At 39.9% G+C, this 25475-nt stretch overlaps 2 protein-coding genes across 3 annotated transcripts in view; one reads left to right on the top strand and one right to left on the bottom strand.

Moving 5' to 3' along the window:
* Positions 1–20503, top strand: part of loxl2a (lysyl oxidase-like 2a) — a 28692-nt gene extending 8189 nt beyond the window's left edge. The window contains exons 5-15 of the mRNA XM_079342330.1: positions 6612–6820; positions 9313–9529; positions 10392–10575; positions 12152–12303; positions 12391–12558; positions 15315–15480; positions 15737–15977; positions 16570–16685; positions 16789–16925; positions 17305–17416; positions 19342–20503. Coding sequence (XP_079198456.1) covers positions 6612–6820; positions 9313–9529; positions 10392–10575; positions 12152–12303; positions 12391–12558; positions 15315–15480; positions 15737–15977; positions 16570–16685; positions 16789–16925; positions 17305–17416; positions 19342–19412 — 1773 coding nt within the window. The 3' untranslated portion in view covers positions 19413–20503. The remainder of the gene's footprint in view (positions 1–6611; positions 6821–9312; positions 9530–10391; positions 10576–12151; positions 12304–12390; positions 12559–15314; positions 15481–15736; positions 15978–16569; positions 16686–16788; positions 16926–17304; positions 17417–19341) is intronic.
* On the bottom strand, positions 17465–24555 carry r3hcc1 (R3H domain and coiled-coil containing 1). Of its 2 annotated transcripts, none has more exons than XM_079342331.1 (8): positions 24409–24555; positions 23007–23144; positions 21663–22143; positions 21374–21549; positions 21212–21282; positions 21037–21132; positions 20738–20864; positions 17465–19077 (listed from the first exon to the last, which is right to left on the bottom strand). In XM_079342331.1, the coding sequence occupies exons 1-7, from the start codon at positions 24504–24506 to the stop codon at positions 20755–20757; spliced, it is 1170 nt and encodes a 389-aa protein (XP_079198457.1). In that variant the 5' UTR covers positions 24507–24555; the 3' UTR covers positions 17465–19077; positions 20738–20754. The 2 variants fall into 2 exon arrangements, with proteins under 2 accessions (XP_079198457.1, XP_079198458.1); XM_079342332.1 differs by lacking the exon at positions 17465–19077 and adding an exon at positions 19107–19397.
* Positions 24556–25475: the final 920 nt, after the last annotated feature.

Below are 25475 nucleotides of genomic sequence, written 5' to 3'. Positions count from 1 at the left end.
CTGACGTCAGCAAGGGGCAGCACTGTTCCTTTAATCTGTTTACTCACAGCATGAATTGACATTTTGTTCGCAATCTGGGAAGTTAACACCCTCACTGAGTAAGCACTACTGTCTAAGTAATGGTCAGCGCTAAAAAGATTGAGGTTGTTTTTTTTTTTTTAAATTAAATCAGATTTTTTTTAGAATAAGTTCAGCTCACAAGGACTTTTTGTCTCTGTTAGGCGCTCCTTCTATCACTGATGGTCATGTATGATTATAATGATTATCCTACATTTGAGTGAGGGACTGCCAGAAATTTCCACTTTTATCAATGAGCAGTACCTTTATATAAAGATGGACAACTCCATCTCCTCCCATTGTAAAAAAAATAAAAATAAATTTAAACCAAATATCCCTTGTGACATTATCCCCATCTTGCACTGGTGGCATCATTTGGCCTGTCAGAGTCTGAGCCATAGAAATTGTCTGGTGGAGCCACACTATTGACATCCTGCTCCTGCAGCTAAACAAAACACACATTAACCTACCAATAAAACAGCAAAAATGCCTCAGGTTGGTACAGTTCACAGGAGAAGGCATTCTTGAAGCAGGCATTCACGGTTATGTAAAGTTGAATGACTTTTGTGTTGTTCCATTTTCTCTTTACGTTCCTCCTCTGCTCATCCAAAGCAAAAAGCTGTAAACTTTTTTTAAGCATCAAACAGCATATTAAAACTTATCCTCTAAGAAAAGTGAAAATAACTAACTTTAATGACAGACAACTTATTTTAGAAACATTTATTCTTCGAGTATTTTAGTTTTATAGTTTCTTCATTGTCCCATCAGTTAGGATGGAGAGGGCGGAGCTTATGACCTGTGATCGCAGCCAGCCAGTAGGAGGAGCTCCAAAAGTGTTCGGCTTCTCTTGTCCTCCATCTTTCCATACAGTCTATGGTTTTGAGTACTTTTTCTATACTGTGAGTCAGAATAATTCTTAAGCTCACAAAGTAACAATTATTTTGTTTTTGTGAGGGAGACTACATGTGAATTTGAGAAGATAGAAGTTTAGCTCTGACCACAAATAACAGTCTACTGAAAGCACCAGTCTGTCATTAATAAAAAACATCTGCTTCTCCTGCCAAGAGGTGCAACTGAGGACATTTCACCTCAAATGTTATCAGGGCATTAGCTTTATGAAATATAAAAAGACAGTCAAGTTTCACTGGAAAACAATCCTGATTGTCTTTTGCAGTCATTACCAGCTCTTTTCAGAGCTGCCATTTAGCCTCTGACCTCTTTAACCTTTGTCTTGTCAAGGCGAAAGTTGTCTGCTACTGATCACTTCTCTGAAGACAAAAGCCATACCTCTCAACATGTTTTCCTCTGTCTCTAGGACTTACACAACAATCACAACATAGCTAAAAACATTTATGTCAATGAGCTTTTCATTGTGATGAATATTTTTTTTATTCTAAAATGTAGCATCTAATTACAAACTCTCTGAAATCTAGTATATTGGAAACAAAAATGGGAGGTTTTGCTTTGATATCTTTTCTTTAAGCCTGTGTTTGTTGGTGTCAGATGGAGTAGATTCTAACAGATGCAGTCTGTGAGTCAGTAGTTCTGGGAGATTACTGTCGTCAGCAGAACAAAACACTATGAAGCCAGGAAACTGTTTATCATCTGTTTGGGACTTAAATCCAACTCTGCCACAGCTTATTGTGATTCACGTGTTAATGGTATCCTGCTGCACGTGCCATCAGTGCCCACAGGATCATTTTTCTCATACAACCCTTTAATTAGCAGATGCCTGAAGTAGTGTTCTGTATATGTAAGATGTTTATGGGAGAGGGTGAGGATAGTTACATTTTTATAAGGAGTCATCCCAGGTCCTCTCCCTCTGTGGGTTATCCTAAAATGTTGGTGTTATGTAATAGTCTGGCAGAGGAGAAACTTCCTGTGGGAACTGTTTCACAGGTAAGGAGGAGGCCCTCCTGTTTGAAACCTTCTGTTAGAGCTTTCAGTCTAAATTCATCTCCAATAAGGAGGACGTTTGTCAAAAGATTGACGCAGCTGCAGTTGCCCAACACTTGGTGTGTTCGCTTCAGCCAAACACTGAGATCCAGATTCAACACAAAGACGTCAGAGGCCAGTTGTGATAACAGAATGAAGCAGTTAAAAGCATTTCCATTCTTTACACTTCTGCACAGGGCAAAGGTTGCACTTCTTCATTAGACGCCATTGTTTCTTCTTACAAGAAGACAGCTCTTCACATTCACTCCTGAACAACAAAAGGAAACCCGAGCCAAAGTTGGATTTGCCTCCAACATGATGTATGTGGGAGGCTTGTGAGGGGGAGAGGGATCGAGGGGAGAAAAGGTTGATGTGTATCTGGAGGAGAAGAAAGTTTTTCTCCTGTGGATTAAGTAGCTGAATGATTTACCACATGTGCAACAGCTGCATTGCACTCTGGTCTAAGATCTTCTTTTGGTGGCTGAGTGCCCAAAATCCAGACTTAAATCGTACATAGCTGAAATGTACAATCAACCATCTGCACATTGTTCTAGCATGTGTGCATGAAACATGTGCTCTGGGACTTGAGTTTCAGATATGACATATTTAGACCGTTTGAATCTGTGAGAGTTACTTTGAAACAGAGTCTAAAAGAGAAATGTTGCTGCAAGTTGGCATCAGGTTTATTGGAGTTCCATTTATCATAATTGTACAGTTATGTTTCCGTATTGTAACAAAAAAGTTACAGATGTAAGCGTTAGATGTAAAGAAAGATACCTTTTTTAAGTTCCAGGAACTTTTTGGAAGAAAAGATATGAAGCTGTTCACATTGAATTTATAAGATAACACATGAACAATAGGAGCATTTTTTTTTTTTTATGCTTCGATGGAGCTTAGCTTTAGTCATGGAGTTTATTGTTGCTATAACATTTGCTCTTCAGTGTTATATTTGAGGGATAATCAACTCATCAACTCTGACCAAGAATACAATACATCTGCCTTTTCAATATATTGAACTATTCATTCAAGCAGATGTTAGGTGAATTTGAAGGCAGACCAATCTTTTAAATACAACTACAATCTTATTTATGAATTACAAGTTCATTAAATTAGGTCACTAGTTGGCCTAGTTCGTGTACGGAGGCTGTAGCCCTCCAAGTAGGTCTGACACAAGGCTTCTTCCCGGTCATTCTCCACTCTCTCTCTCTCCAGGTTTCCTACTCTAGCCACTGCCTTGTTAAATAGACATAAAGTCAAAAAGTAAATCTTTATAATAAAGTGAAGAAGTTATTATGCTCTGACAAGCAATTTTGTAGTTATTTTAGCTTTCAAAATAATTTTTAAATAAACAGTGTGGCTTTTTATAATACAGTCAGTCCAGTTTTCGGTGTGTGTGTGTGTGTGTGTGTGTGCGTGTTTGCACGTCTAGTCTAATCTACTGTTAATACAGAGTCTTTACCTTTTCCTTTCCAGATGCACACACGCACACACGCACACACACGCACACACACACACACACACACACACACACACACACACACACACACACACACACACACACACCCTTTCTCAGTCGATTCAGGCAAACGTGGGGCCAGTGAGGCAGAGAGCTGGGTGGAGCAGATGTGAAAGTCATTTCAAAGAGCCTCGCTGTTCTCCTGCTTTTCATCTAAACTGTGGAGTGATTATCATTCATACGAACGTGTTGTGTAGGGTGACGTAGGGGAAGGTGGGTGGGTGGGTGGGTGTGGACACGTGCAAAAGAAACGTGCCGCACGACTGGGAGGCTGAATACAGCGGAAGAAATGCACAGTTGTGGAAGTTTTAGTCAGACACTGGCTAGACCACAGGCTCATGTTCACACAACTAATGAGTGAGAGGACCCAGTCTGAAAAAACAAGTCTGCTCTCCAGTAATGGTCACTTCACACACTGCAAGCTAAATGAAGGATGGTTCCTATTTTTGCAAGTCACCACAAGACCAAGAAAGTGGGACTTTATTTACTTAATAATGACAACATTTATTTTCACAAATGTGTGTAGTGTGAGCTAGGGGTTTTGTTAAATCATTATTTCTAACACAGCCAGTCATGCTGAAGTCATCCAACTTCACATTTTTCATGTGAAACATTGGCAACTTATAAAGCGTGACTGTAAGATGAGGCAAGCTCATTGAAATGTCCAGTAAATAGTTAGCCTTAGCTTAGCTTGAACAAAAACCCCCAAAGAAAACAGCTAACATGGCCAAAAAGGTTTACTTTATTTATTTATTCAATTTAAATTGACAAATAAAATATGATTAATAAAGAACATCACACATGCTGGTCAAAGGATGGTGTCACCTTTGAATGACCCCGGCTACCTGTGTGTCCCTTCTACTAGTCTTTATGCTATGCTAATTAGAGGCAAGTAGTGCAGATATGGAAGTTATAAAAACAATCCTGTAATGCAACTCTTGCCAAGAAGGCATAGTATTTTTCTAAAATGTGTTTTTCCAGCTCAGAAATTTTAATCTTGTTTTCCAAGTTTACTACATACGCGATTTTCACTGTTTTTTTTAACATCATGTTCTTTGAGCTGTACAGTAACTTTCCAGCATTTTTCTATAAGTAAAGCTAAAAAGTGACCTGTGTGTAGAACTGGGCCCCTTCCAAGCAGGATTATGCTGAATTTATCTCTCGTGGTCTGGGTTTAGGGAGGGGGAAAATGTCTGGACTGATCCCAGCTGTGGGTGTGTTAGTCCTCCTCCTTTAGGTCTCACACGTTCAGACGGCCAGTTTCCTCCGCCTGAGCCAAGTGTAACACTGGTCAGACACATATCTGTACCCCATTTCAAACTCACCTTGTGCCCTCTGTCCTGTTTTTTCTTTATGGTCACACCTGACTGCACTTTGATTTCTCACATTTTTCTTTCGGATTCATGCGTTTTATTAGTCTAGCCATCTATTAGGTATGATGATTCAACTTTTTCTTGTTGTTTCTTGTTTTCTTCGGTTTTTCTATGTTATTTTTTCTGGTTTACTCTGTGCTTTTTATGTTGATATCATCTATTTTTATCTCGGTTTTTTTTTGCTTTGTTTTTTAGCAAAAGCAAAAAACAACCACAAATGGCCGAGATTGTTGAGGTTATAAGTTGAGAACACGAGATCCCTGATCACGGTCACGTCTCCTCACGGTCTCCTCTTGCCAAGTACAGACGGAAAACACTCTGTCATGCTATGGCCTGCAGGAATCTGTTCATGAAAGAGTGGTTTTTACCCGCTCTAACCACTGCGGTCAGTGGGAGGACGGGGGGTTCAGTGTAGAAACAGTCTGACTTAGTCTTGTGCAGCCATGTGTGTATAGATACCCTGAAGCCTTGAACATTCCCTCAGGCTGACGCCACCTCAGGAAACCACCCTGTGGGCGCACGTTTAATGTTTCTGCCTGAATGTCTTTTTTTTTTTTTCAAGCTGGCTGTGTCAGCACTTACATACCAAAGAGCAGCTAAGAGTTTAGGCTCATTTTTGGAACCCATGGTGCAACCTCACACCCAAAGAGGGATGCTCAAAGAAGGAAATGAACAATGGCAGGGTTATGAGGTAATTGTTTTCCTATAAATCCATGGGGGCCAAAGGTTACCATTCCTTATTGATTTAGGGATCTTCATGAAACGTGATATCCTTATAACTCTGGCCTGGACCACCCACTAACACCCACCAGACCTCTGTCACCAGCTTCTGTCTTACATATCTTCTTTCATGCTCAGAATTTTAGCAACAACATTTTTTATTTATACATTGTTTAACGGGCGCATTTTGTTTTCAAATCATTCAAGTCCACTGACATATTTAGTCTTTATATCTTCTAAACATCCACGTTGGACAAATAGTCTAACAGTACTCTTTTTGTGCTCTCCTGGCTCAATCCAGCTTTTCAGTGTACTGAATAAAGGGCATTGGCATGTTTCACATCACTTAAACACAATATTTGGTAACTTTTCACAAGGAAAAGCCAGACGCAACAAAGATCGGAGGACCTTTCCACTTTTCTTGTATCTTTATGCACATGTGTAAACTATAGAACCTCTTAAAGGCCACAGTGGGATTTTTCTTTTCTGAAACGTGTTAGCATTCCTTCCCAGCACAAACCTCATTTATGACTCATCGGCTGAACTTTATTTACAATGAATCAAGTGGAACAGTCAACGCCAAGTGCAAATAAAACTACATGCTTGGAGTTAAATTCCTGTCTTTTAGACAACTCATACTTCATTTGAGAGTATGTTTACTGGTTATATAACAATGTTTGTACAGCAGTGCCTTTCTGTCAGTGTGGTTTATGGAAAGTTGAGCCTATCTCTACACACGTTTATGGAAACATGATTTAGAGGGAAATGAATGAATCACCAAAATGTATAATAACTCATCCTGCAGCTGTGTCCAACTGAACAGAATCTCAGCTGTGGAAAGATATTTGGCCAGTGGTTGATGTCTTATCTTTGAAAAGCTGAGTTAAATTCTAATGTTTCCTTTTTGAACTCTTTGTTCAACACACTTGTCTCTAGATATTAAAGGTTTCTTTATGTGAATGATCTTGAAAGCTAAATGATGAAATATTTTCTCTGCTGTGCTTTCTCAGGGCCTGACGGTGCAGGTGGAGGAGGTGAGGATCAGGGCCACTTACTCCCACAGGAAAAGGATTCCCATCACTGACGGCTTCTTGGAGGTGAAAGACGGAGGCAAGTGGAGACAGATCTGTAACGAGGGCTGGACGGAGATGAACAGCAGGGTCATCTGTGGCATGCACGGCTTCCCCGGAGAGAAACGCTTGAATACCCGACCCTACAAGTGAGTAATGGTGCGGGGGGTTCTGAAAAACAAGTTTCAGATTACAAAATGTACATATAAAGCAACACTACAGATCAGATGGGCAGTGGGCCCATCAGGAAATAAACCTTCATAGGGTCAAATGAGGTGGCGAACAAACATATCTTGAATGACCTTCAAAAACACAACAATCATGTTCATCACACAGTCCTCACAATTCTTCACAAGTTAAACTTTTACATACAAATAAGCCTCTGGTTGAGTAAATTACTGGTCAGGTAATAGGAAGTAGTGCTACATAAATATCAGAATCATTTGAAGTTTGTACCTATCATAAAGAAGTACAGGTTTTGGACCACAGATTCCTGTATGACACTTTTGAGTTAGATATGTTGCATTTGTTTTATGGTCCATTTTTTAGCTGCTGATTTTGAGTTTTAGTCAGTTTGGGAATGTTTTGTCAAAACAGACTGATGTTAGGAAAGATTACGTAACGTGTTTGCTTACATTTGTCATCACTCAACCCTCCATCCACTCTGCACACTGTGGAGATTAAACAGTCGTGAGCTGGGGATTCTTGACAAGAGGCCAAGCACAGCCAGAGGAAGTTTTAGAGGATGAAGGATGGGTCTTTCTGGGAAACGACTGACTGCAGAACGCTGTGGAACAGTGGCTTTTTGGGCTTCATCTGATCGTTTCCCCCTGAGCACCAGTGTTAACTGGCTGTCCTTCTTAAATGTCATAACTTTATAGCCTAAGACAAAGCCAACTGTTTCCTAGAACAGTAAATGTTTTATCTGCTAACATGGGCAGTGAAGTCTAAACAAAACAGACTGACTGCTCATTAGATCAACCATGCAGAAAAAGATCCTGAACTTGTAACAGCCAAAAGACAAAGACATGTGTCTTTTTGAAATGTTTGAGCTTGAAATATAAATCTCTCATTTCTGAAAAAAAGAAACCTTACCTTACATAGAAAACCAAATCCTGTGGTTGTATATATGCAACTAAGTTTTGTTATTATGATTATTTTACAATCAATTAATTGTTTAGTTTATGAAATGTAAAAATGGGGGGATGGACCCTTCTCAAATCAGCCTCTTAGTCCTACAAACCTCCTCAACCCAAAGGAGCTTCTTTTACCATCATAAACAACATAGAAAAACAGAAACGCTTAATATCTGAGAATCTTCAACCACAATTGTTGTTGTTTTACATTTCTGTTTCAAAAATGGTTCAAGGTATTATTCATTACACTTTTAGCTCTGCTGATTTGAAAGGTTTACTCAATTACTTTATTTTTAGTTCATTATTATCTCCAGGAGCCGCTAACCAAGCACAGTCAAAGCTATTAGAGAGACACCAAGATATAGCTGCAAACACAGAGAGTCAACAAGGTATTGTTGGCTCTTTAGCTTTTCGCAGCATGAAAATGAAGACAAAGAAGCTTACTTTGATTAAAATGTTCCTGCTCCGGTAGACATGAGCTCATCTGAATCAGTGCAAATAATACATGTTGTAACATTTGAACAAAGGGAAGTATCAGAGGCATTGTTTATTGTTTTACCAAGGGGAAATATCTTATTGAATCTCTAATCTGCAGATCGATCTTATCACTGAACCACTAAGAACAGTCCAACAAAATTAAAAATTCTTAATCAAACACAGCTCCCCAATTTCACCCACACAAAATTACTCATGTTTTCAAAACATCTCAGAGCTACATTCTGTTTACAGCATCTGGATAAGCTGCATGAAGGGCTGTAAATGAAGCTCATGCTGGTTTCATTTCATGGTCTGCTTATTCTGAGGCCCCGACCAGCTTCAAGACCCACTGTTATTGGGGTCTTCAATGACCCCGGGTTGATGACTTCTATTCAAGTACGGAGGTCATAGGAATGTTAAGATATTCTCACAACAATTACCCCCATTATGCTTCACAGAATAGGATGGACATTGTTCCTCACACTTTATGACACAACGGTCTCATTCCCTATAAAACAGCAGCTTAATTTTAAGGTGCAGTGTGAGACAGAACGGTCAACTATTTGATGTGTTCTTTTACATGAAAGAAACAAGATTCGTAAGCTGACACACTGACAGGCTGTTCACTGTAAACCATTTCTTTTAGATTTCTGACAGTGTTTTTCTTTGCCGTTGCGCAGAGTGCTCTTCAAAATCTCTTGACATCTGGATTGTTAAAGTGCAGTGAAACTTAAGTGTTAGATACCAAAGTCTTCCACCTGTACTTGAACACACCTAAAGGAACACTTAAAATAAGCATATGCTGCAGAAACTCCATGCCACGAAGACACAACATAAGGTAACAGTAAAGGCTCAAGATGATTCATGTCCACTGTGTTTCCCTCTTTAGCAAGTTTCCAGTCTCTAGATTTTGATTCGAATAGACACATCTATTGTGTGTGTATGTATGTATGTATGTATGTATGTATGTATGTATGTATGTATGTATGTATATATATATATGAAACCTGTAAATGTTTCCCTCTCAGATTGCTGGCCAAGCGTCGTAAGAAGAACTTCTGGGGTTTCACTGTGAACTGCACGGGCAACGAGGCCGACCTCTCTGATTGTAAGCTTGGCCGGGAGATCGAGCTGAAGGGCAACCTCACCTGTGAGCACGGCATGCCTGTCGTGGTCAGCTGTGTGCCTGGACGGGCCTTTGCTCCCAGCGTCAGCGCCGGCTTCAGGAAGGCCTACAGGGTGGAGGTGGGTCAGATTGTGCAAAGAAGGTTCGCCGTTTTTCTCTTCAAAGAGAGAAAGTCAGATGTATTTGAAACTTGGCTACTTTGTGTATGGTGTTTGGATAAACAAAATGTTTACGTGGCCATGTTCAGGGTTATAGGTTTCGGGAAATTATTTCATCAGATATTAGGGATTTTGTTAAACTGAACAGAAGCAGATGCATGAAAGAAAAACAATCTGTTATCCTTTTAAGATTATTTCAATGACAAGTGTTTCTGCGTTACTTTGTGAGAGAACAGAAACTAACTAAAAACTTTTTTAACAGGCTGAGAAACACTTTCATGGTGCCATATGGATGATGTTAGCACAACACAGTGCAGATGTTTCCCTTCTTGAATACCTTTTTGAAGCAAAGATCTGAGTGTGTTTAAATGAAAAAGCTGCTATTGATATAAAAGGGCTGGTTTAAATCCCCAAATCAAAGTCTGTTTTCTTTTCTGTTCTGACATGCTGCGACATCATTGGCCAACATAAGTGATGTAGCAGCGTCTTCTTTTAGGTGGAGACAGACACGAGTCAGTATATGAAACATTCCTATAACTAATGTAGATTTGAGTCCACTGCTGGATTACAACATTGCCTGCTCATTAACCAAAGGACTCTGTAAACAAACAGCGGGAAACATTTGATTTGATGAATGCTAAACATCTGTAATGTATTCATCAAACTCTTGTTTTCCCTTTATTGTATATTAATGAGGTGTTGCTCTGGTTACACATCTTTTATTAAATGTATCATTATCATAATAATAAAAAGGACAATAATACTTTTTTTTTTTACATGTGATATATTTACCTACTTAGTTTTTCTTTGAATGTTTCCATAGCAACCATTGGTGCGTCTAAGAGGCGGAGCTATGATTGGCGAAGGCAGAGTAGAGGTGTTGAAGAATGGAGAGTGGGGAACAGTGTGTGACGACAACTGGAACATCAGAGCTGCCACAGTGGTGTGTCGAGAGCTCGGCTTTGGGAGCGCCAAAGAAGCATTGACTGGTGCCAGACTGGGTCAAGGTATGATCTACAGATAAGTCTCTGTATGGCATAATAACACACCTGTATTCAGCTGTACTGTGATAGAGGAGAATAATATACATTTTTTAAAATGTTAAAACAGTTTTGGTCTATTGGATAAATTTGCTCGATCAAACACTTTAAAAAAACAGTCATTTACTAAATGTACAACTTACTCGTTCAGCAATCTTTTGAGATTAAAGGAACAGATGTGTAGTTATCTCTTTAATAAACGAGAGCCTCAGTAAATCATGGAGTTATTCTATTCGCTCACTGACTCCAAATACTGTAACAGTGGCGGCCACAGTGACCTTCAGTAATCCTCTTGCCTTAATCACATTTCACATTTACAGCATGTATCACTCAACAGGAGTCCAAACAAAACTTGAAGTAGAACTCTTTTCCAGCTGTGAAAATGAAGGTGTGGACTTAAAACCAGCCACCTCCACCTCCTGTTTGGCCTCTGTGTACCCACCTGTGTTAGTCCACTTGAATCAGTCGAGACCCTAAGTCAGCACATAAAGACATGGGGAATGTATGGAGTAGCACATTAACGTTTCTACCCTGACATATAATACACCACAGCAATATAAAAATCATATGTGCATTGGTTCCCTCTTTGGCCTGATTCTCACAGCAAAACACGAGAGTGCACAAAATGTTCCAGCAAAGAAGAAAAAAAAAAAACAGCCTTTATGGGTTCCAGAGGAGGAATTCTGTTGTTGGAGAGTGCACAGGGTTATTCCGGGACTTTTCTGTACGTGCTGACCACTCGTTTCTAAAACTGGAGTTACATATAGAGTGAAGACTCGGAAGAGCTCATTATGTTTGTTTTCAGAAGTCACTGAAGTGGACAGATCAGGAATGTCAATGAAACTTAAATGGTGCTTTGTGATTTCCAGATTAGTTTCCAGATGTAGCTTTCATACAGACCATGTATTTCTCTTTTTACATGTTCTTTTAATTCAGCTTCAAAGTGAAGTGACTAAGGCTGATACTGGCCATTCATTTAATACGAAGGGTATATGTGTTAGGCCTTTTTCATCAGTGAAAACAGGAAATTTGCGATGAGATATCAGCAGAACTGATTTCATCCTGTTGTCATTTTATTTTCCTTTACTGGCTGCCACTCAGGTTCAGTCTCTGGCTGTGGTCTCACAGCTCACATCACTGAAGACTTTCCTCTGCAGTCACATTTGAATTAAAACCAGCATGGAGGGAATACTCACACATGTTATTTTGAAAAGTCTGCTGGCACTCATTCGATTTTCTATCTCTTGAAAAACAAAAAGGCTCTGAGGGGATTTTTTTTTTTTTTTTTTACAGGCCCTGGGTCTAAGTTTCATTTTGACATGGCTGATTGCTTGTTTCCTTTTTGCTGCAGTTTTAGAAAAAAGAACATCTTGTGATGTCCAGACACGTGTGAGCTGGGCCACTGCTTTTGTCATTAGGAATACACAAACAAGATGTTAATGCTCCACCTGTCTGTCCATTTTCTTCGTTTCAGAAAGTTCAGTCGTGAGTTGAACTGAGGGACCTTCTTTTACATGTGCCTGATGTTTTTGTTTCCCTACAGGGATGGGGCCGGTCCACATGAACGAGGTAGAGTGCTCTGGCTTTGAAAAGTCACTAACAGAGTGCTACTTCAACCGTGAGGCTTTGGGCTGCAGTCACGAAGAAGACGCAGCAGTCAAGTGTAACGTTCCTGCCATGGGCTTCAAAAACAGAGTGAGTATCTCTATTTACATTTGAAAAGAAATTAATTTTTTTTACAAAAACTAAACACCTAAACACATCCCTCTTCTTTTTCCTTAGCTGCGGTTAAATGGTGGCCGTAATCCCTATGAGGGCCGTGTGGAGGTCCTGGCAGAGAGGAACGGCTCTCTAGTGTGGGGCACCGTGTGCAGTGACAGCTGGGGCACCATGGAGGCCATGGTGGTGTGCAGACAGCTAGGTTTGGGCTATGCCAGCCATGCTTTCCAGGTAAGTCCCTACAGTATGAGTACATGTTAATCTCCACACTTACTTTCAATCAGCATAGAGATGAGCTTTTCTTAGTGACACAGACTGAAAAGAGACGGGTCGAGAGGCAGTTCAATCTTTGGTTTTTACTAGTGCTCCAAACTGCACTCCTTTATGCATCCATCACAGTTTATTTGATATGATTTTGGGTAACACACTTTGAAGTTATATTGTATGAAATTGTGTTGTGAACGACTGTTCCCTGCACAAACTGAGCTTTCAACAAACAGAACAGCGGGTATCAAGCGCAGCAGTTAAACTTTACGCAAGGTAATAAAGGAATGATACACACTTTTTATTTTACTTTTAAAACTAAGACACAAAGAAAGAACATGAAGCTGACTCATCAGTAGAGGTTCAGAAGACATACAGCGAATACTTTGGCCCTCCCCTTTATTAGCTCGAAAGAAAAAGAACTGAAATGTACTGTTTGTTAATACAATCTTAACTTCGGGACCATTTCGAATAATTTAGGAGCTTTTTTATCAACCATCAAGAGTAGGGAAGATGAAATGCACTTTACAGCCATGTGTGACATAGACCATAAGAAGCCACCATGGCATTATTGCCCATTTAAGTATTCATGTCTGTGTTTGGGGGAGGCAATTAACTCTCACTCCAACAAGCTTGAGATTTATTGACCCCAGAAGGCAAAGTAAATATGTGGCTGTCTTGGAAACATCAAAAACACACAGTCGGTGTGAGTGTGGGTCAGTGATGGTAAACCTACAACACATTGGAGCTTTAAACTCCTCCGCAGGAGAGATGGGGGAAGCCTTCGTTAGCTGTTTGAAGTTTGATGGGACTTTCCACTTCTTAAACTTATTTAGGCTTTAGTGGCAGGACTTGGCAGCATCACAGTTCTGTCCTGCTTACGTTTCTTTTTTTTTTCTTTTTCAGGGGAGCCCAGTGCTTCCTTTATGTCATGAGGTGACAGGCTGGTAAAGTCAAAGTCCCCCCTTGTGTTCTTTAAATATTTGTATATAAAGGCTTAAACCTGTGTTGTAAGTGTGGTTAATAGCAGATGATATAGGTCTGGAAAATATGTGTGACTCACGATAACAGCAGGAGGTTTTGTGAGGGGAACCTGGACAGGATCTGTTGGTCTCACTAAAGTGTGTTTAGGACAATTATGGGCGATGTTTTTCTAATGGAGCAACACGTAAACATGTTATGTGCTAGAGCCCTGACCCTTTAGTCAACTACAATTCAACATTATGTTTCTCTGAAGCGCTCTGAAATAACTCGTCTACTTGTGATTTTACCATCTCCAATTCAATTCTGTGCCAACTCAAATAATCAGGTGATTGTAGCACAATAACACGTCCTTATGTCAGTACAAACCGTGAGTCGCCTTCTTACCACAGCAGAGAGGCTTCAGCCCCTCTAGAGACTCTTTCCTGTCTGACTTCTAAATACTTCTGCAGGCGAAACCCACCACCACATGGAACAAATGACACAGAGCTTGAGCTATACTGCTGCATGTCTGTCTACCTCAGCCCACCATCCTTCCTCCCACATCCATATCCCCTCAGTTTCTTTCTCATGAATCTAGGGAAGATGATGGAAAGTCTTCTGCCAAATGCTGTAATAAGGCTGAGTCAGCAGTGTAAGGACAGCTGAATATCTCCTGCTGTGTGTGTGTGTGTGTGTGTGTGTGTGTGTGTGTGTGTGTGTGTGTGTGTGTGTGTGTGTGTGTGTGTGTGTGTGTGTGTGTGTGTGTGTGTGTGTGTGTGTGTGTGTGACTCTGATTCCATTTTCCTTGCGGGACATCTGGCATGAAATGTCTGCAAATTAAATGTAGGAGGTTAAAATGAGCACGAGATGCTCATCTTCTTGATACAAATCAGCTGTGGAAAACATAAAGAAAGTACGTAATAAAACTGAAGACTTGTGACTCAGTTTCAATCTCCACTGAGTTTTTTTTAAACCTGGTTATGATGCAGAATGAAATTAATGTCTTATTTAGAGTTCCAAAAGCAAATGGTAGTGCTTCTGTTAACGTGTCTGTTAAAGCGAGCAAGGTTAGCTGTTCTGTTTTTTGGTCAATATGCACAGCTAAGCATAGTAGCCTTTTTTTTTTATCAACTAGTTTCTATTTTATTCTGTTCGAATCGCTTTAACATATCCATCCACCCAAAAAAAAACAACTCGAAGATACTGTAGATTTAATACAAACCTGTAACTTGTGAGTTTGGGTTGTGACTTTATAAAGGAGAACAAATCAAGTTTCAAACATTTGGAACAAATGCCAGCTGCTGGATCTATATTTTCCATACGAGCATCCAAGTGATATCAATCTTCATATTTAACTAGACTCAACTTGGACTTGATCACTCGGCTACCCTGAAGCCTTGGCTAGATTTCAGACCTGAAAGGAAATACTGACATGACCCTGGGAAACCCCCGATCAGTAAGAATAATGAAGACAGTAACAGACAGGCCCCGAATGGCCCCACAGCTTGAAGTTTTCACACCTTCAAGTCTTTGCATTAAAGGATCTGAGTAATTCAATAACACTCTTGAGACAGTTGTAAAAGAAAAGGTTGAATTATAGCTGCGATTTTGTTTTTAATTGTAGAGTTCCCAACAATACATTTACAATCATTCCAGCTGCACTTCTTCTCTTTGGTTACAGTTCTGTCTGAACCTGCACAGATGCATTCGATCGATGGGCTTCATCTTACTTATATTTTACTCTGCTTCTCTTTTACCAGGAAACTTGGTACTGGGCAGGAGATCCCACAGCTGATGCCGTTGTGATGAGCGGAGTGAGGTGTTCAGGGACAGAGCTGACTCTGGATCAGTGTCTACATCATGGGAAACACGTCGACTGTCAGAAGGGAGGGGGACGCTTCGCTGCTGGCGTCTCTTGTACTCAGAGTGAGAAGCTTAATAATACTTAAAGAGTCATTTAATTTTTCATTGAAGACATTTTGAGAAATCACAGTATAAAAAGCACTGTATATGATGAAATGAACAAGGCCAGAGTTACATTAGTTAGTCCACTTTTAGGTTTCTGGTGTTCTGTGTGAATAGGACGGAGGACCTGGAGCTACAAAGCTACTTACAAAACTTTACAGTTTGCTGATTCAGTTTGTTCCTAACCACCACATTTCTTCTCCTCTCTCCCTCCCAGCGGCCCCAGACCTGGTCCTCAATGCCCAGGTTGTGGAGCAGACCACCTACTTGGAGGACAGACCCATGTACGCGCTGCAGTGTGCCAGGGAGGAGCACTGTCTGTCCTCCAGTGCAGACAAAGCTGACTCCAGCTCTTACCGCCGCCTCCTACGCTTCTCCTCCCAGATCCACAACAATGGACAGTCAGACTTCAGGCCACGTGCCACTCATCACTCCTGGATCTGGCACGAGTGTCACAGGTGAGACTTTCATTAGACAAGTCTGTAGTTTGCTTCTGCTTTTTTATATAGACTATAAAGAGATGTTTCTACATCCAGCAATTCTTTCTGGAATCAAGTACCACACGGATAGCTTTGCGTTGAAACATCATACTTATTGGTGCAGCAAAAACACGGACGGCCTGCGTTTTGAAAGCTTTGACTGACATTACACTGTCATCATCCCATGAACATTAGACTGTGGTTTTCTCTGAAGGGTATGCTAATAAATGACAGCCAATCTTCTCGGTTGTGCTCTTGTTGGCCTCTGTAGGTCATAAAGAGAAATATTTTCGGTGTTTTATAACCAGCTAAGAACTCCTCACAGGAGCTTTTAATAATGTTAAGATGAAATGTTTAAAACAAAAAATGTACAACGAACCTTAAAGTTAGTTTCCTTTAACTCCCTGCATCCCTCTGGCTTTCAGTCTTTTTCCTGCTTTAATCTTCCTTTAAACGCTGTCTGGACTATGTCATGGATAAGTGCATGTCAGTGATTATGAAGGTTCTAATTATCGTTATAAATATATAGGATGTTTGGAGATCATGTTTTTCTTTCTCTCGTTTAATCCAGGCATTACCACAGCATGGAGGTTTTCACCCACTATGACCTGCTGAGTCTAAACGGCACCAAAGTGGCCGAGGGACACAAAGCCAGCTTCTGTCTGGAGGACACGCATTGTGACGAAGGTTAAAGGCAGCTTTCTTACTTCCAGGTTTATTTGTATGACAAAAACAAAACAAAAATCTGTCTTGTCCAAATACTCACAATGTTGTGAAATATTACTACCAGGTATCCAGAAGAAGTATGCATGTGCAAACTTTGGATCACAGGGGATCACGGTGGGCTGCTCAGATACCTACAGACACGACATTGACTGTCAGTGGATCGACATCACAGACATAAAGCCAGGGGACTACATCTTCCAGGTAAAACATCTTGTCTGCCAGTCTACACCTCGTAGATCTACTACATCTGTGATGGAAAGATTGTCTCATCTCCAGCCAGCTTAGTCTTACAGACCAAACATACCTCAACTTTCCACCTCTCTGCATGTACTTTCAGTTTGGTACACAGACATAAATAAGAGTGCAGGGGTCGTGGAAGGACAGACACTAAATTTACAAACACCAGATTGGGAGACATGGTCAACAAAAAAAGGTCTCTCTATCGGTTGCACCAATTAAAACTCATTACTGAGCCTGTTGGAAATCAGTTCAGTTATGAGTCAGTTCAGTTATGAGTGATGTCTAAATGAAAGGGAGTTTTGCTCTCAGAGGTTTAACATACAATGTTTGATTCCCTCAGGTTGTGATAAATCCGAATTTTGAAGTGGCAGAATCAGATTACTCCAACAACATTATGAAGTGCCGCTCCCGGTACGATGGACATCGGATATGGACATACAACTGTCATATAGGTGAGAACTTTACCTGAACAGCATCATAATCTGACAATGACTAACATAACTTGACAACTTCAATAACACTTTAATCCAAATATGAAATGTCACTTTAGTGTGTTCTCCTCGTATTCACTGGATACATGTAAGTGTAAATATGTTTAAAGTGAGACACAGTAGACACTTTTTAGAGGTTTTGTTCTAAAGAAGGGTGAACAACATACAGACTGTCCCTCTTCTCCACTACTCACTGCTGTATATGTTCATAACTATTGAAGAACTCTATCAAACTTTATGCATACAATGAATCAGGCTTAAAAAGGGTTGATGTCATGGAACAGTTTCACATTTAATACTATAATCCAGACTTCTTTTTCCTGAAACTCTGCAATAAATGTAGTTCAATTCCACAATACTGGACACACAACTGTCCTGTACATAAGAGCATTTCATGTAAACAAAACAAATTAAACAGTTTACATCTTCTACTCGATAAAACAAAGTATAGAAGTCTCTCTGTAGAGCATTGTCCCCTCAGAGTCTTACCTGTGCATGGAGAACTCAGAGGTCCGACTTGTGTCAAGTCAAATGACAGAGGCAGAGAGGACGGGAACAGATTCAAAAGAGTCCAAAGCACAAACTTCAGTGAATCTAAAATTGGTCAGATTTGTTATGAGAAAGACACTGAACACTCTGCCTCTAACGTAACAATGCCCAGTTAATTGTGTGACACTTAAAAATAAAACATCTTAGAACTTGCTCACAAAAAATCTTTAAAATGAACTACAACATTTGAAGATAACTATTGAGTCCTGTATGACATTACTGTGAAACGCTGGCTTTTCCAAACTACATTTAGTCTAACCTATATTTAGTCGAACATATCAGCTTCTGTTCATCTAACTACATTACATTCATGAGTTTGAGTTGTTTCCTTCCTATAAAAAAAAAAAAAAAAAAAAAAATCAGGGTGTGACGCCAGCACACATCGTGTGATCAAACCTCTTGAACCAAGTCCTGAGAATCAATCCTGGAAAGAACAAACTAAGAACCAATCTGTAGGATTAAGTGACATCTAGTGGTTGCAGATGGCAACAACTTCTCTAATACCTCACAAAGAATCACAATGACTGCCTGTTGAGCTAGATTTGTCCCTTTTGGGCTTCTGTAAGTACATTAAAGTGCAAAAAAGATCTCTGTTTAGTAGGACCCACTAAGTACAAAGGCTAGTTTTTATGAACTAATAACATTAAAGTTATTATTAAATCCATCACAAGATACCCCAAATCTTACACACTGGTGTGAATGAAAAACTGCCTGTATAGATTTACTAAATAAATCCTACATCACTTGGAAAGAGGAAATAGGAACATCCCTTCACTATCAAGGCAACACGTACTAAGCTACTGTATGGACTCTGCTTTTATCCAATGATATCAGAGTAATATTTAGTCATAGAACACTTGTGCACCATCGTTTTGTAAAAAGTGATAGTTAAAGTGAACGACATGAATCACATTTATAGTGTCCAAAGGTGTCGCTTTCAGGAACAAACTCTGGTGATTTAGTGTTTAGTCCAAGGTCACTTCACCAGGATGAGTCTCACCTATCAGGCAAAGTCCCAGACTCTGGAGCCTCTTCAGAGTTCAAGTTCAGGGAGGCAGGCCTGTACTGTATCCCTGTGTAGAAAAAAGAAAAACTCTTGGAGGCAAATCTGAAAGTTACATTTCACTTTTATGGCCTGATGTAGTGAGAAAAAAAACAGTAAAGAAAATATATTTGCTTTTAAAGCATGACGCATGAAAGGATGGTGATGCGATTTTGTCAGCTCAAAAGGGATTGGCACCGTCTTAACTTTCGATTTGTGATCAGCTGCTCCAGCATTTGATTTGTCACTGTTATCACTGTTGTGTTCATCTTCATTTCCCTGTCCAACTCCACAGGTGGCTCACTGGGTTCAGACACAGACGACATGTTCCCTGGGTTGCTGACCAATCAGCTTTCACACAGGTAGACCAAAGATGGACAGCGTTAACGGACGGATATTAGGGGAGTGAATATGAATATTTGACAACCACTAGAGGAGCAGTGCTGGATTGTTGTTGGGCTCGGGGCTTAACAGGTACAATGGACAATGACTTCATGGGAGAACAAAGTGCTCGCTTACTGGATCTACAACATTAAGCTTTACAAAGGGGTTTTTAATCTCTTTACTTCTTCAGGCCTTTGTGGTCAATAAATGAAGGTGTTGATATGGTGCTTATGAGGAGAGACAGGTAGCAGCCACATAACTTATTCTAGTCACGATGCGAAGAGTTGCCTTCAAAGCCAAAGTATAAAGAGTCTGGGAAGAATCTCAAACCAAAAACCACCCTCATACTTCGACTGAATTTTCCTTTTATTGATACAAATTGAATTTTTGTGTACACAAACTGACTGCACTCTACGTTTTTTCTTAATGCCTCCTCACGATTAGAACTACTAAAGTGAGATCAAAGACACTACATTCTACATTGTACAAACCTCCTTTGTTATAATTCTGTATTTAACTACAAATGGTGAATATTTGTAATCCAAACTGTAACGTGGTTTACCAGAAGCTGGATTCTGACAGAGGGTCTCGAGAGGTGAATGCATTAGGAGATATCTGTCACAAGAGTTGGTTGGATTGATTCCTCATAGTGATTTTCAGTCATAAATTTGAGCTGAGTGGAAAGGGGCTTCTTTTCCCAGGATTTTGCGTTCCACAAACTTGAGCTTCACTTTGCTTAATCTGTTATTTATTAATATTTTATTCTTGGTTTCCTCGGTTACACGTTTCTATTCATGTTATGTACATCCAGTCAGCATCTTACTCAGTGTTGTTACATCATTACCATCAGGGACTATGATTCTATTGTGGTTGTTCTGTAAAAGCCACAAATGTGTGTGAATATGCCTCCTTGTTGTTTTGTAAATTTGCTTGTTTTTAGTGGATCAAATTCAAGAGTCCTTAATTTTCAAAGGGTACTTGTTACTTGTTGCCTGACTGTTTTTATTTTGTATACATGGGTGAATGTGGGAAAGCATTACATTTTTTGAAATTAAAGAAATGGTGAAAGCAGATCCCATTTATTGAGTCTTAATGTTTCAGTGTTCAAATACATGAGGCACAAAGCAGCGACATGATAGAAATGTTCCGTTTACTCTACAGAAAAAAGTGTCAGCAAACAGCGATGATAGTTATAGTTGAACCACCACCACAGCTCTAACAATGTCAGATTTGACTTTTCCTGTTTTATTTTTAAGTCAATAGTGTGTTGATTTAAAATGCTTGAAACTTTATTCGGTCATCTTTACCTGCATTAGCCGACACTTTAGTATCTCTGTACTCTGCTGCATCCCTGCAGCCCCAAGGCTCTGCTCACCATCCGCTGTGCTACAGCAGAATCTGTTCTGGGACGTTCCTTCACTGGCTGGATAAACTCTGGAAGACAGCACACCAACAACCATTAGATCCCCATCGTCCAGTGCTCAAACTAAATTATTCACAGAAACCCCAGAAAGGCTCCTAAATACTAACGAGAAGACGACCCATAAAGAGAAATGTACGTAACTGTATCAAACATTACATGTCAAATAAGTTCAGTAAACTCTACCTGCATGTCGAAAGGCTTTGCCTTTGGCTTTTTTACTCCCTTCAGCCAGAGCTCTTGCCTTTAGCAGCGGATGGGAGATGGAGAGGGCATGAAGTGCTGCAGATGACATTGTTATACATGAGCACAGTGATTCATTATTAAACCTCAGTCTGTGCACTGTAGTGAGTACTTTTACCTGCAGACTCACTGGAGAAAACCCCCAGCGCATGTGTGTTATCTATCCACTTGATCTTCATACCACCATCACTGTGACGACATCACAACATTTATTAACGACGCAACTAGATCACCTGTCTGAGATCATCTAGAAAACTCAGATAGGAGGTTTAAAACGTACCTGTACTCAGCGAAAGCGTCAAGGAGGTCATCTGTTTTGAGCACAGCTGGGAAGTTATAGATCTCGATCACGTGGCGAAACTCATCCGGGTTTAAATACACGTTCTCAAATAAGGAGTAGTCGTTGTGAACGTGCTCAATGGAAAAATCCTCTGCTTCTTTTAAATGTGTCTTGATCTGTGGCCCAAATTGGGGGAAAAAAGGAGAGAGAGAGAGAGAACATTAAATATGAATGTTAATCCAAAAAACACTTAAGCACAGAGCTGTGGACAATAACTCAATGATTATACCAAACTCGCAAGATCGTCAGTGTCCTGATCCTCCTCCAGAGTCATGTCAGCAAAGCAGGATACAGTCTGGTCCCATACAAGGGGCTCATCATCCCGAAGCGTCTGCAGAGCCTGAGGACAAAGCTCAGAGCTGTCAGAAGCATGACTGAGGATGCTGTCTGCTGCAGGGGGGGGTTGTTGACTGGCTGTGGAGGAGGACGTGGTGTTTTCTGTAGTTTCAGGCCTGGAACAAGAGTCAGATGAACTGCTGATGCAGCTATAGCTAATTGAAGCTGGCGCGGGTATCTCTTGGTCTCCTGAGGGCATCTGGGGGTTCTTTGAGGACAGTCTTTGGCGAACTGCCCTCGGCATGTAAAGTGGTTTGTCTGGCCTCTTAGGTGTTTTGCTTCGCGGTGGGGTTGAATGTTTGGTCTTTACATCGCTCTCCATCTCACATGGGCTGCTGTTGCCTTCACGGTCACTTTCTTCCTCCCCATCAAGCCTACAGGAAAAGTTGTCAAAGGTTTTATAATGAACAACCACTAAAAGTGTTCGACAAAAGACCTAAATTCAAACTCTGATTAAGAAGAATATAAAGGAAAAAATGTAATTAAAAAAAAACAAACAAGCTACAATGAGAAAGATTGCACTGTGCCCTGGATGGTTATTGCACATCAAATACATAAGATTTATTTTTTGAATAAAAAATGATGAAGATAATCATCATCAGCAAGGTGATCTGGAATATGAAGGAGAAATTCTTCCTCCATCTTTTCCCATGTCCTACGTCCTCCTATCCCATTTTTCACATCAATCAATCAGGTCTTCTGCCTGCTTTTCTGTAAAGCACCATGAGATAACACTTATCATTTGGCGCTCTACAAATAAGGATTGATTGATTGATTGATTGATCGATCATAATCTGTAAATAATATATCTGACTGCTCACCGACATATGCATCAAAACCAACTTTGAATTTGCAATAAGTTTTAAATTATTTGAAGGGAAACTTGTAAAACGTTTCTGTTTTCCTCCTAATGAACAAGCTGTTCCCTTTAAATCTCATCACAGCAACCCATTTAAAACAGTGCTGATAGGGACCCTGGTGGAGCAGTGGTTAGCTTTAGTCCTCTGAGCAGGCTGGAATCCAACCTGTGGCTCTTTCACTGCATGTCATTCACACCTCTCTCCTCTCCAACTCTATCCATTGTCCCATCTCTACAATACATGCACAACAAGCCTGATGAAGTGCTGATGAACTGTAAGAACTGAAGCATCACGTGTTTCAAGACAACCCAGCAGTTTTGTGTTGCTTTTAAAAGCCTCAAACATTTGAAAATTCAGTGACATATTGAGTTTGGTACCTGAGCTCAGAATAGCAGACCACCACCTGACGGCACCAGCTCTCCCCTACTGAGAAGGTTGTCAGCTCAGGCAGGTCCTCAATGGTCTGGTGGATCAGGTACCGTAGTCTGCTGGGTAGAGGGGGGAACAGGAGGACCCTGGGTAGAAAAACAAGGTTTTAAAGACGGTTTTAGATAATCCAAACTTTTTTTTTTCCGCATCAAGGCCACTTTATCACCAAGTTCAACAGTCGTAGACGAAAATATCTTAAAACACAAGACATTATGATGTGTGAATGAAAGAAGTATCAAATGTCATGCACCATTTCTAAATGAGCAATTACATGTAAGAACATGTGTGGCAGTAACTCACACTGCAGTAACTCCTTTGTATAAGCTTTTCTTTTGTTCTTCCAGTGAAGCACGATGACAATCACTCAGGTTCTTTTGATCATCAGAGGGTCATCAAGTAAATTATCTGTAACCTAGTGTCTGCATGTTATAAATATGGCTATAATGTAGTATGTGATCTGCAAAACACTGGAATTATGAGAGCGTGTCAGAAGTCTAATTTATGTTCTAAGCAAAGATGAGCTTTTCAGGTTCAAATCCTGGCAACAATTCAATGAAGTTAAAAAAACACATTAAATAGCTGTATGAAACTGGGTGAGTAGTATCAACAGAAAGATCAATGAAAGTCCACAGGCCAACAAAAAAAATCCATTCTCCTTTGTTCCCTAAGAGATGGAAAATAAATTTGATACAAGTACAGAATTTGCTAAATAGAGAGGGTAATAATGATACACTGATGACATATTTGTAGGGGGTGTTTTGCTGTTGTTTGATTAGATTATCTATCATTTATGCAAACCAAGTGTTGCATTCAAAAGAAATACATCTTGAATAACTGTCCCAGACTTTTAGACCCCAATGGGTATAAAGCTTACCCCGTGTTTGTCATTCAAACCAGGATCTATTTTGTATTTTAAAATACATTTAATAGTACTGATGTGACTGGTGAGGATTTTTCCTAAATAACAAAGCATTGACAATGGATAAAACGTTTTTGTTTTTTTTAAAGTGCAGACACAGATACTATTACGGTTTGCTAAACGATAAATATGTCGTTCATTCATTCATGGGAGTTCATTTGGATAGAAGGTAAACATGTGCACATTTCACTGTTTGAATCCATTGTGGTGCCAGTATAAATGTACATGTGAAATGTAACCAAAAGGAAACGTCTCAAAGGAAGATAGAAGAGACATACATGATTTTAACTATAACACACTTTCCATAACGAATTAATAATTTAAAAAAAAAAGAAAAACAAACAAACGTGAAGTTAAAAACAGACACATTAAAAGCTAAATCGCAACAAGCCAAATAAAAGACTCTGGTTATTATTTTTTATAATCCTTACCTTTTAATGTCGCTGTTCTGACAGTATCTTTCCACCTCATCTTTGACGTTGTGCACAAATTGACACTCCTCCTTTGTGGAAAAACTGTAAAATGCCATCGAAACAAGGATTTGCCAGATTGGTCAGATAGGGACTGGTGGGGGTGCTGAGGGGGAAAATGTAAGAACAACATTCAAATGATCTTGTTTGTTTAAATTTAGCTGGTAAAACATGTCCAGTACTAAATATGTATGATGCTCATTCAATACAGTAAGACCGGTTAGTGAACAAACATAGTTAATAACATTATGCACAATTTAGTCTATCTTCGAAAATGAAGGTACATTTGAACCGAAACCTATGTTTTTTTTATTCCCTAAACATGACTAACTTTAAAACAAAGCTAACAGGCCAGGTGTTCACTCACGTGTGCTAATCACGGTTGGTTTACCGGTATTGGTCACGTGTCCTACTTTATGGTCAGGTAGTTCAGTGTGACCATGAGCCCATGGTAGCTCATGTCGTTTCTATCAAACTCAGTAGAAAGTTACACACTCTTAAAGATGCTAACTAGCTGCTTTTTAGCTTCAGGAAGTAACCAGCTATTTTGGGACTTGCACATTTCCGGTGTGATTTTTTCAAAATAAAAGCGACCTTCCCAGGGGCGTGTGCAGGGGGGGTAGTAATGGGACGTCCTTAAAATCTGAATTGCCCACTCAAAGTGCCATCCAAAAAATCCTTAACTTTGGTAAGCTATTTTTGTTGTCAGAGGCAGGACTTGTGTTTAAATCAACTAAGGGACTTCTTGGATGAAGAAATGAATTCTTCACAGATTCATCTCTTAAATATTTCAGGTTGAGTTCACACAATCAACTTGGTTTCTGAGAACACTGAGAGACACTGGAAACTGTCGACCACCATATCACCATTTGCATATTATGCACTTTAGATAGGGAGAAAACAATGTGAGGAATGCAAAGAATAGGAGCGTGAGGAAGAGAAATGACTCTGATATACTGAAGATATACATTGTGACATTGTAGGAGGAGCTAACTGACTGAAAGAAATATGGCAGTAATGTATTACAG

This window comes from Symphodus melops (genome assembly GCF_947650265.1).
Source record: "Symphodus melops genome assembly, chromosome: 4".
NCBI lineage: Eukaryota > Metazoa > Chordata > Actinopteri > Labriformes > Labridae > Symphodus > Symphodus melops.
The sequence above is the reverse complement of the archived record's forward strand: the minus strand, read 5'-3'. Positions and strand labels throughout refer to the sequence as shown.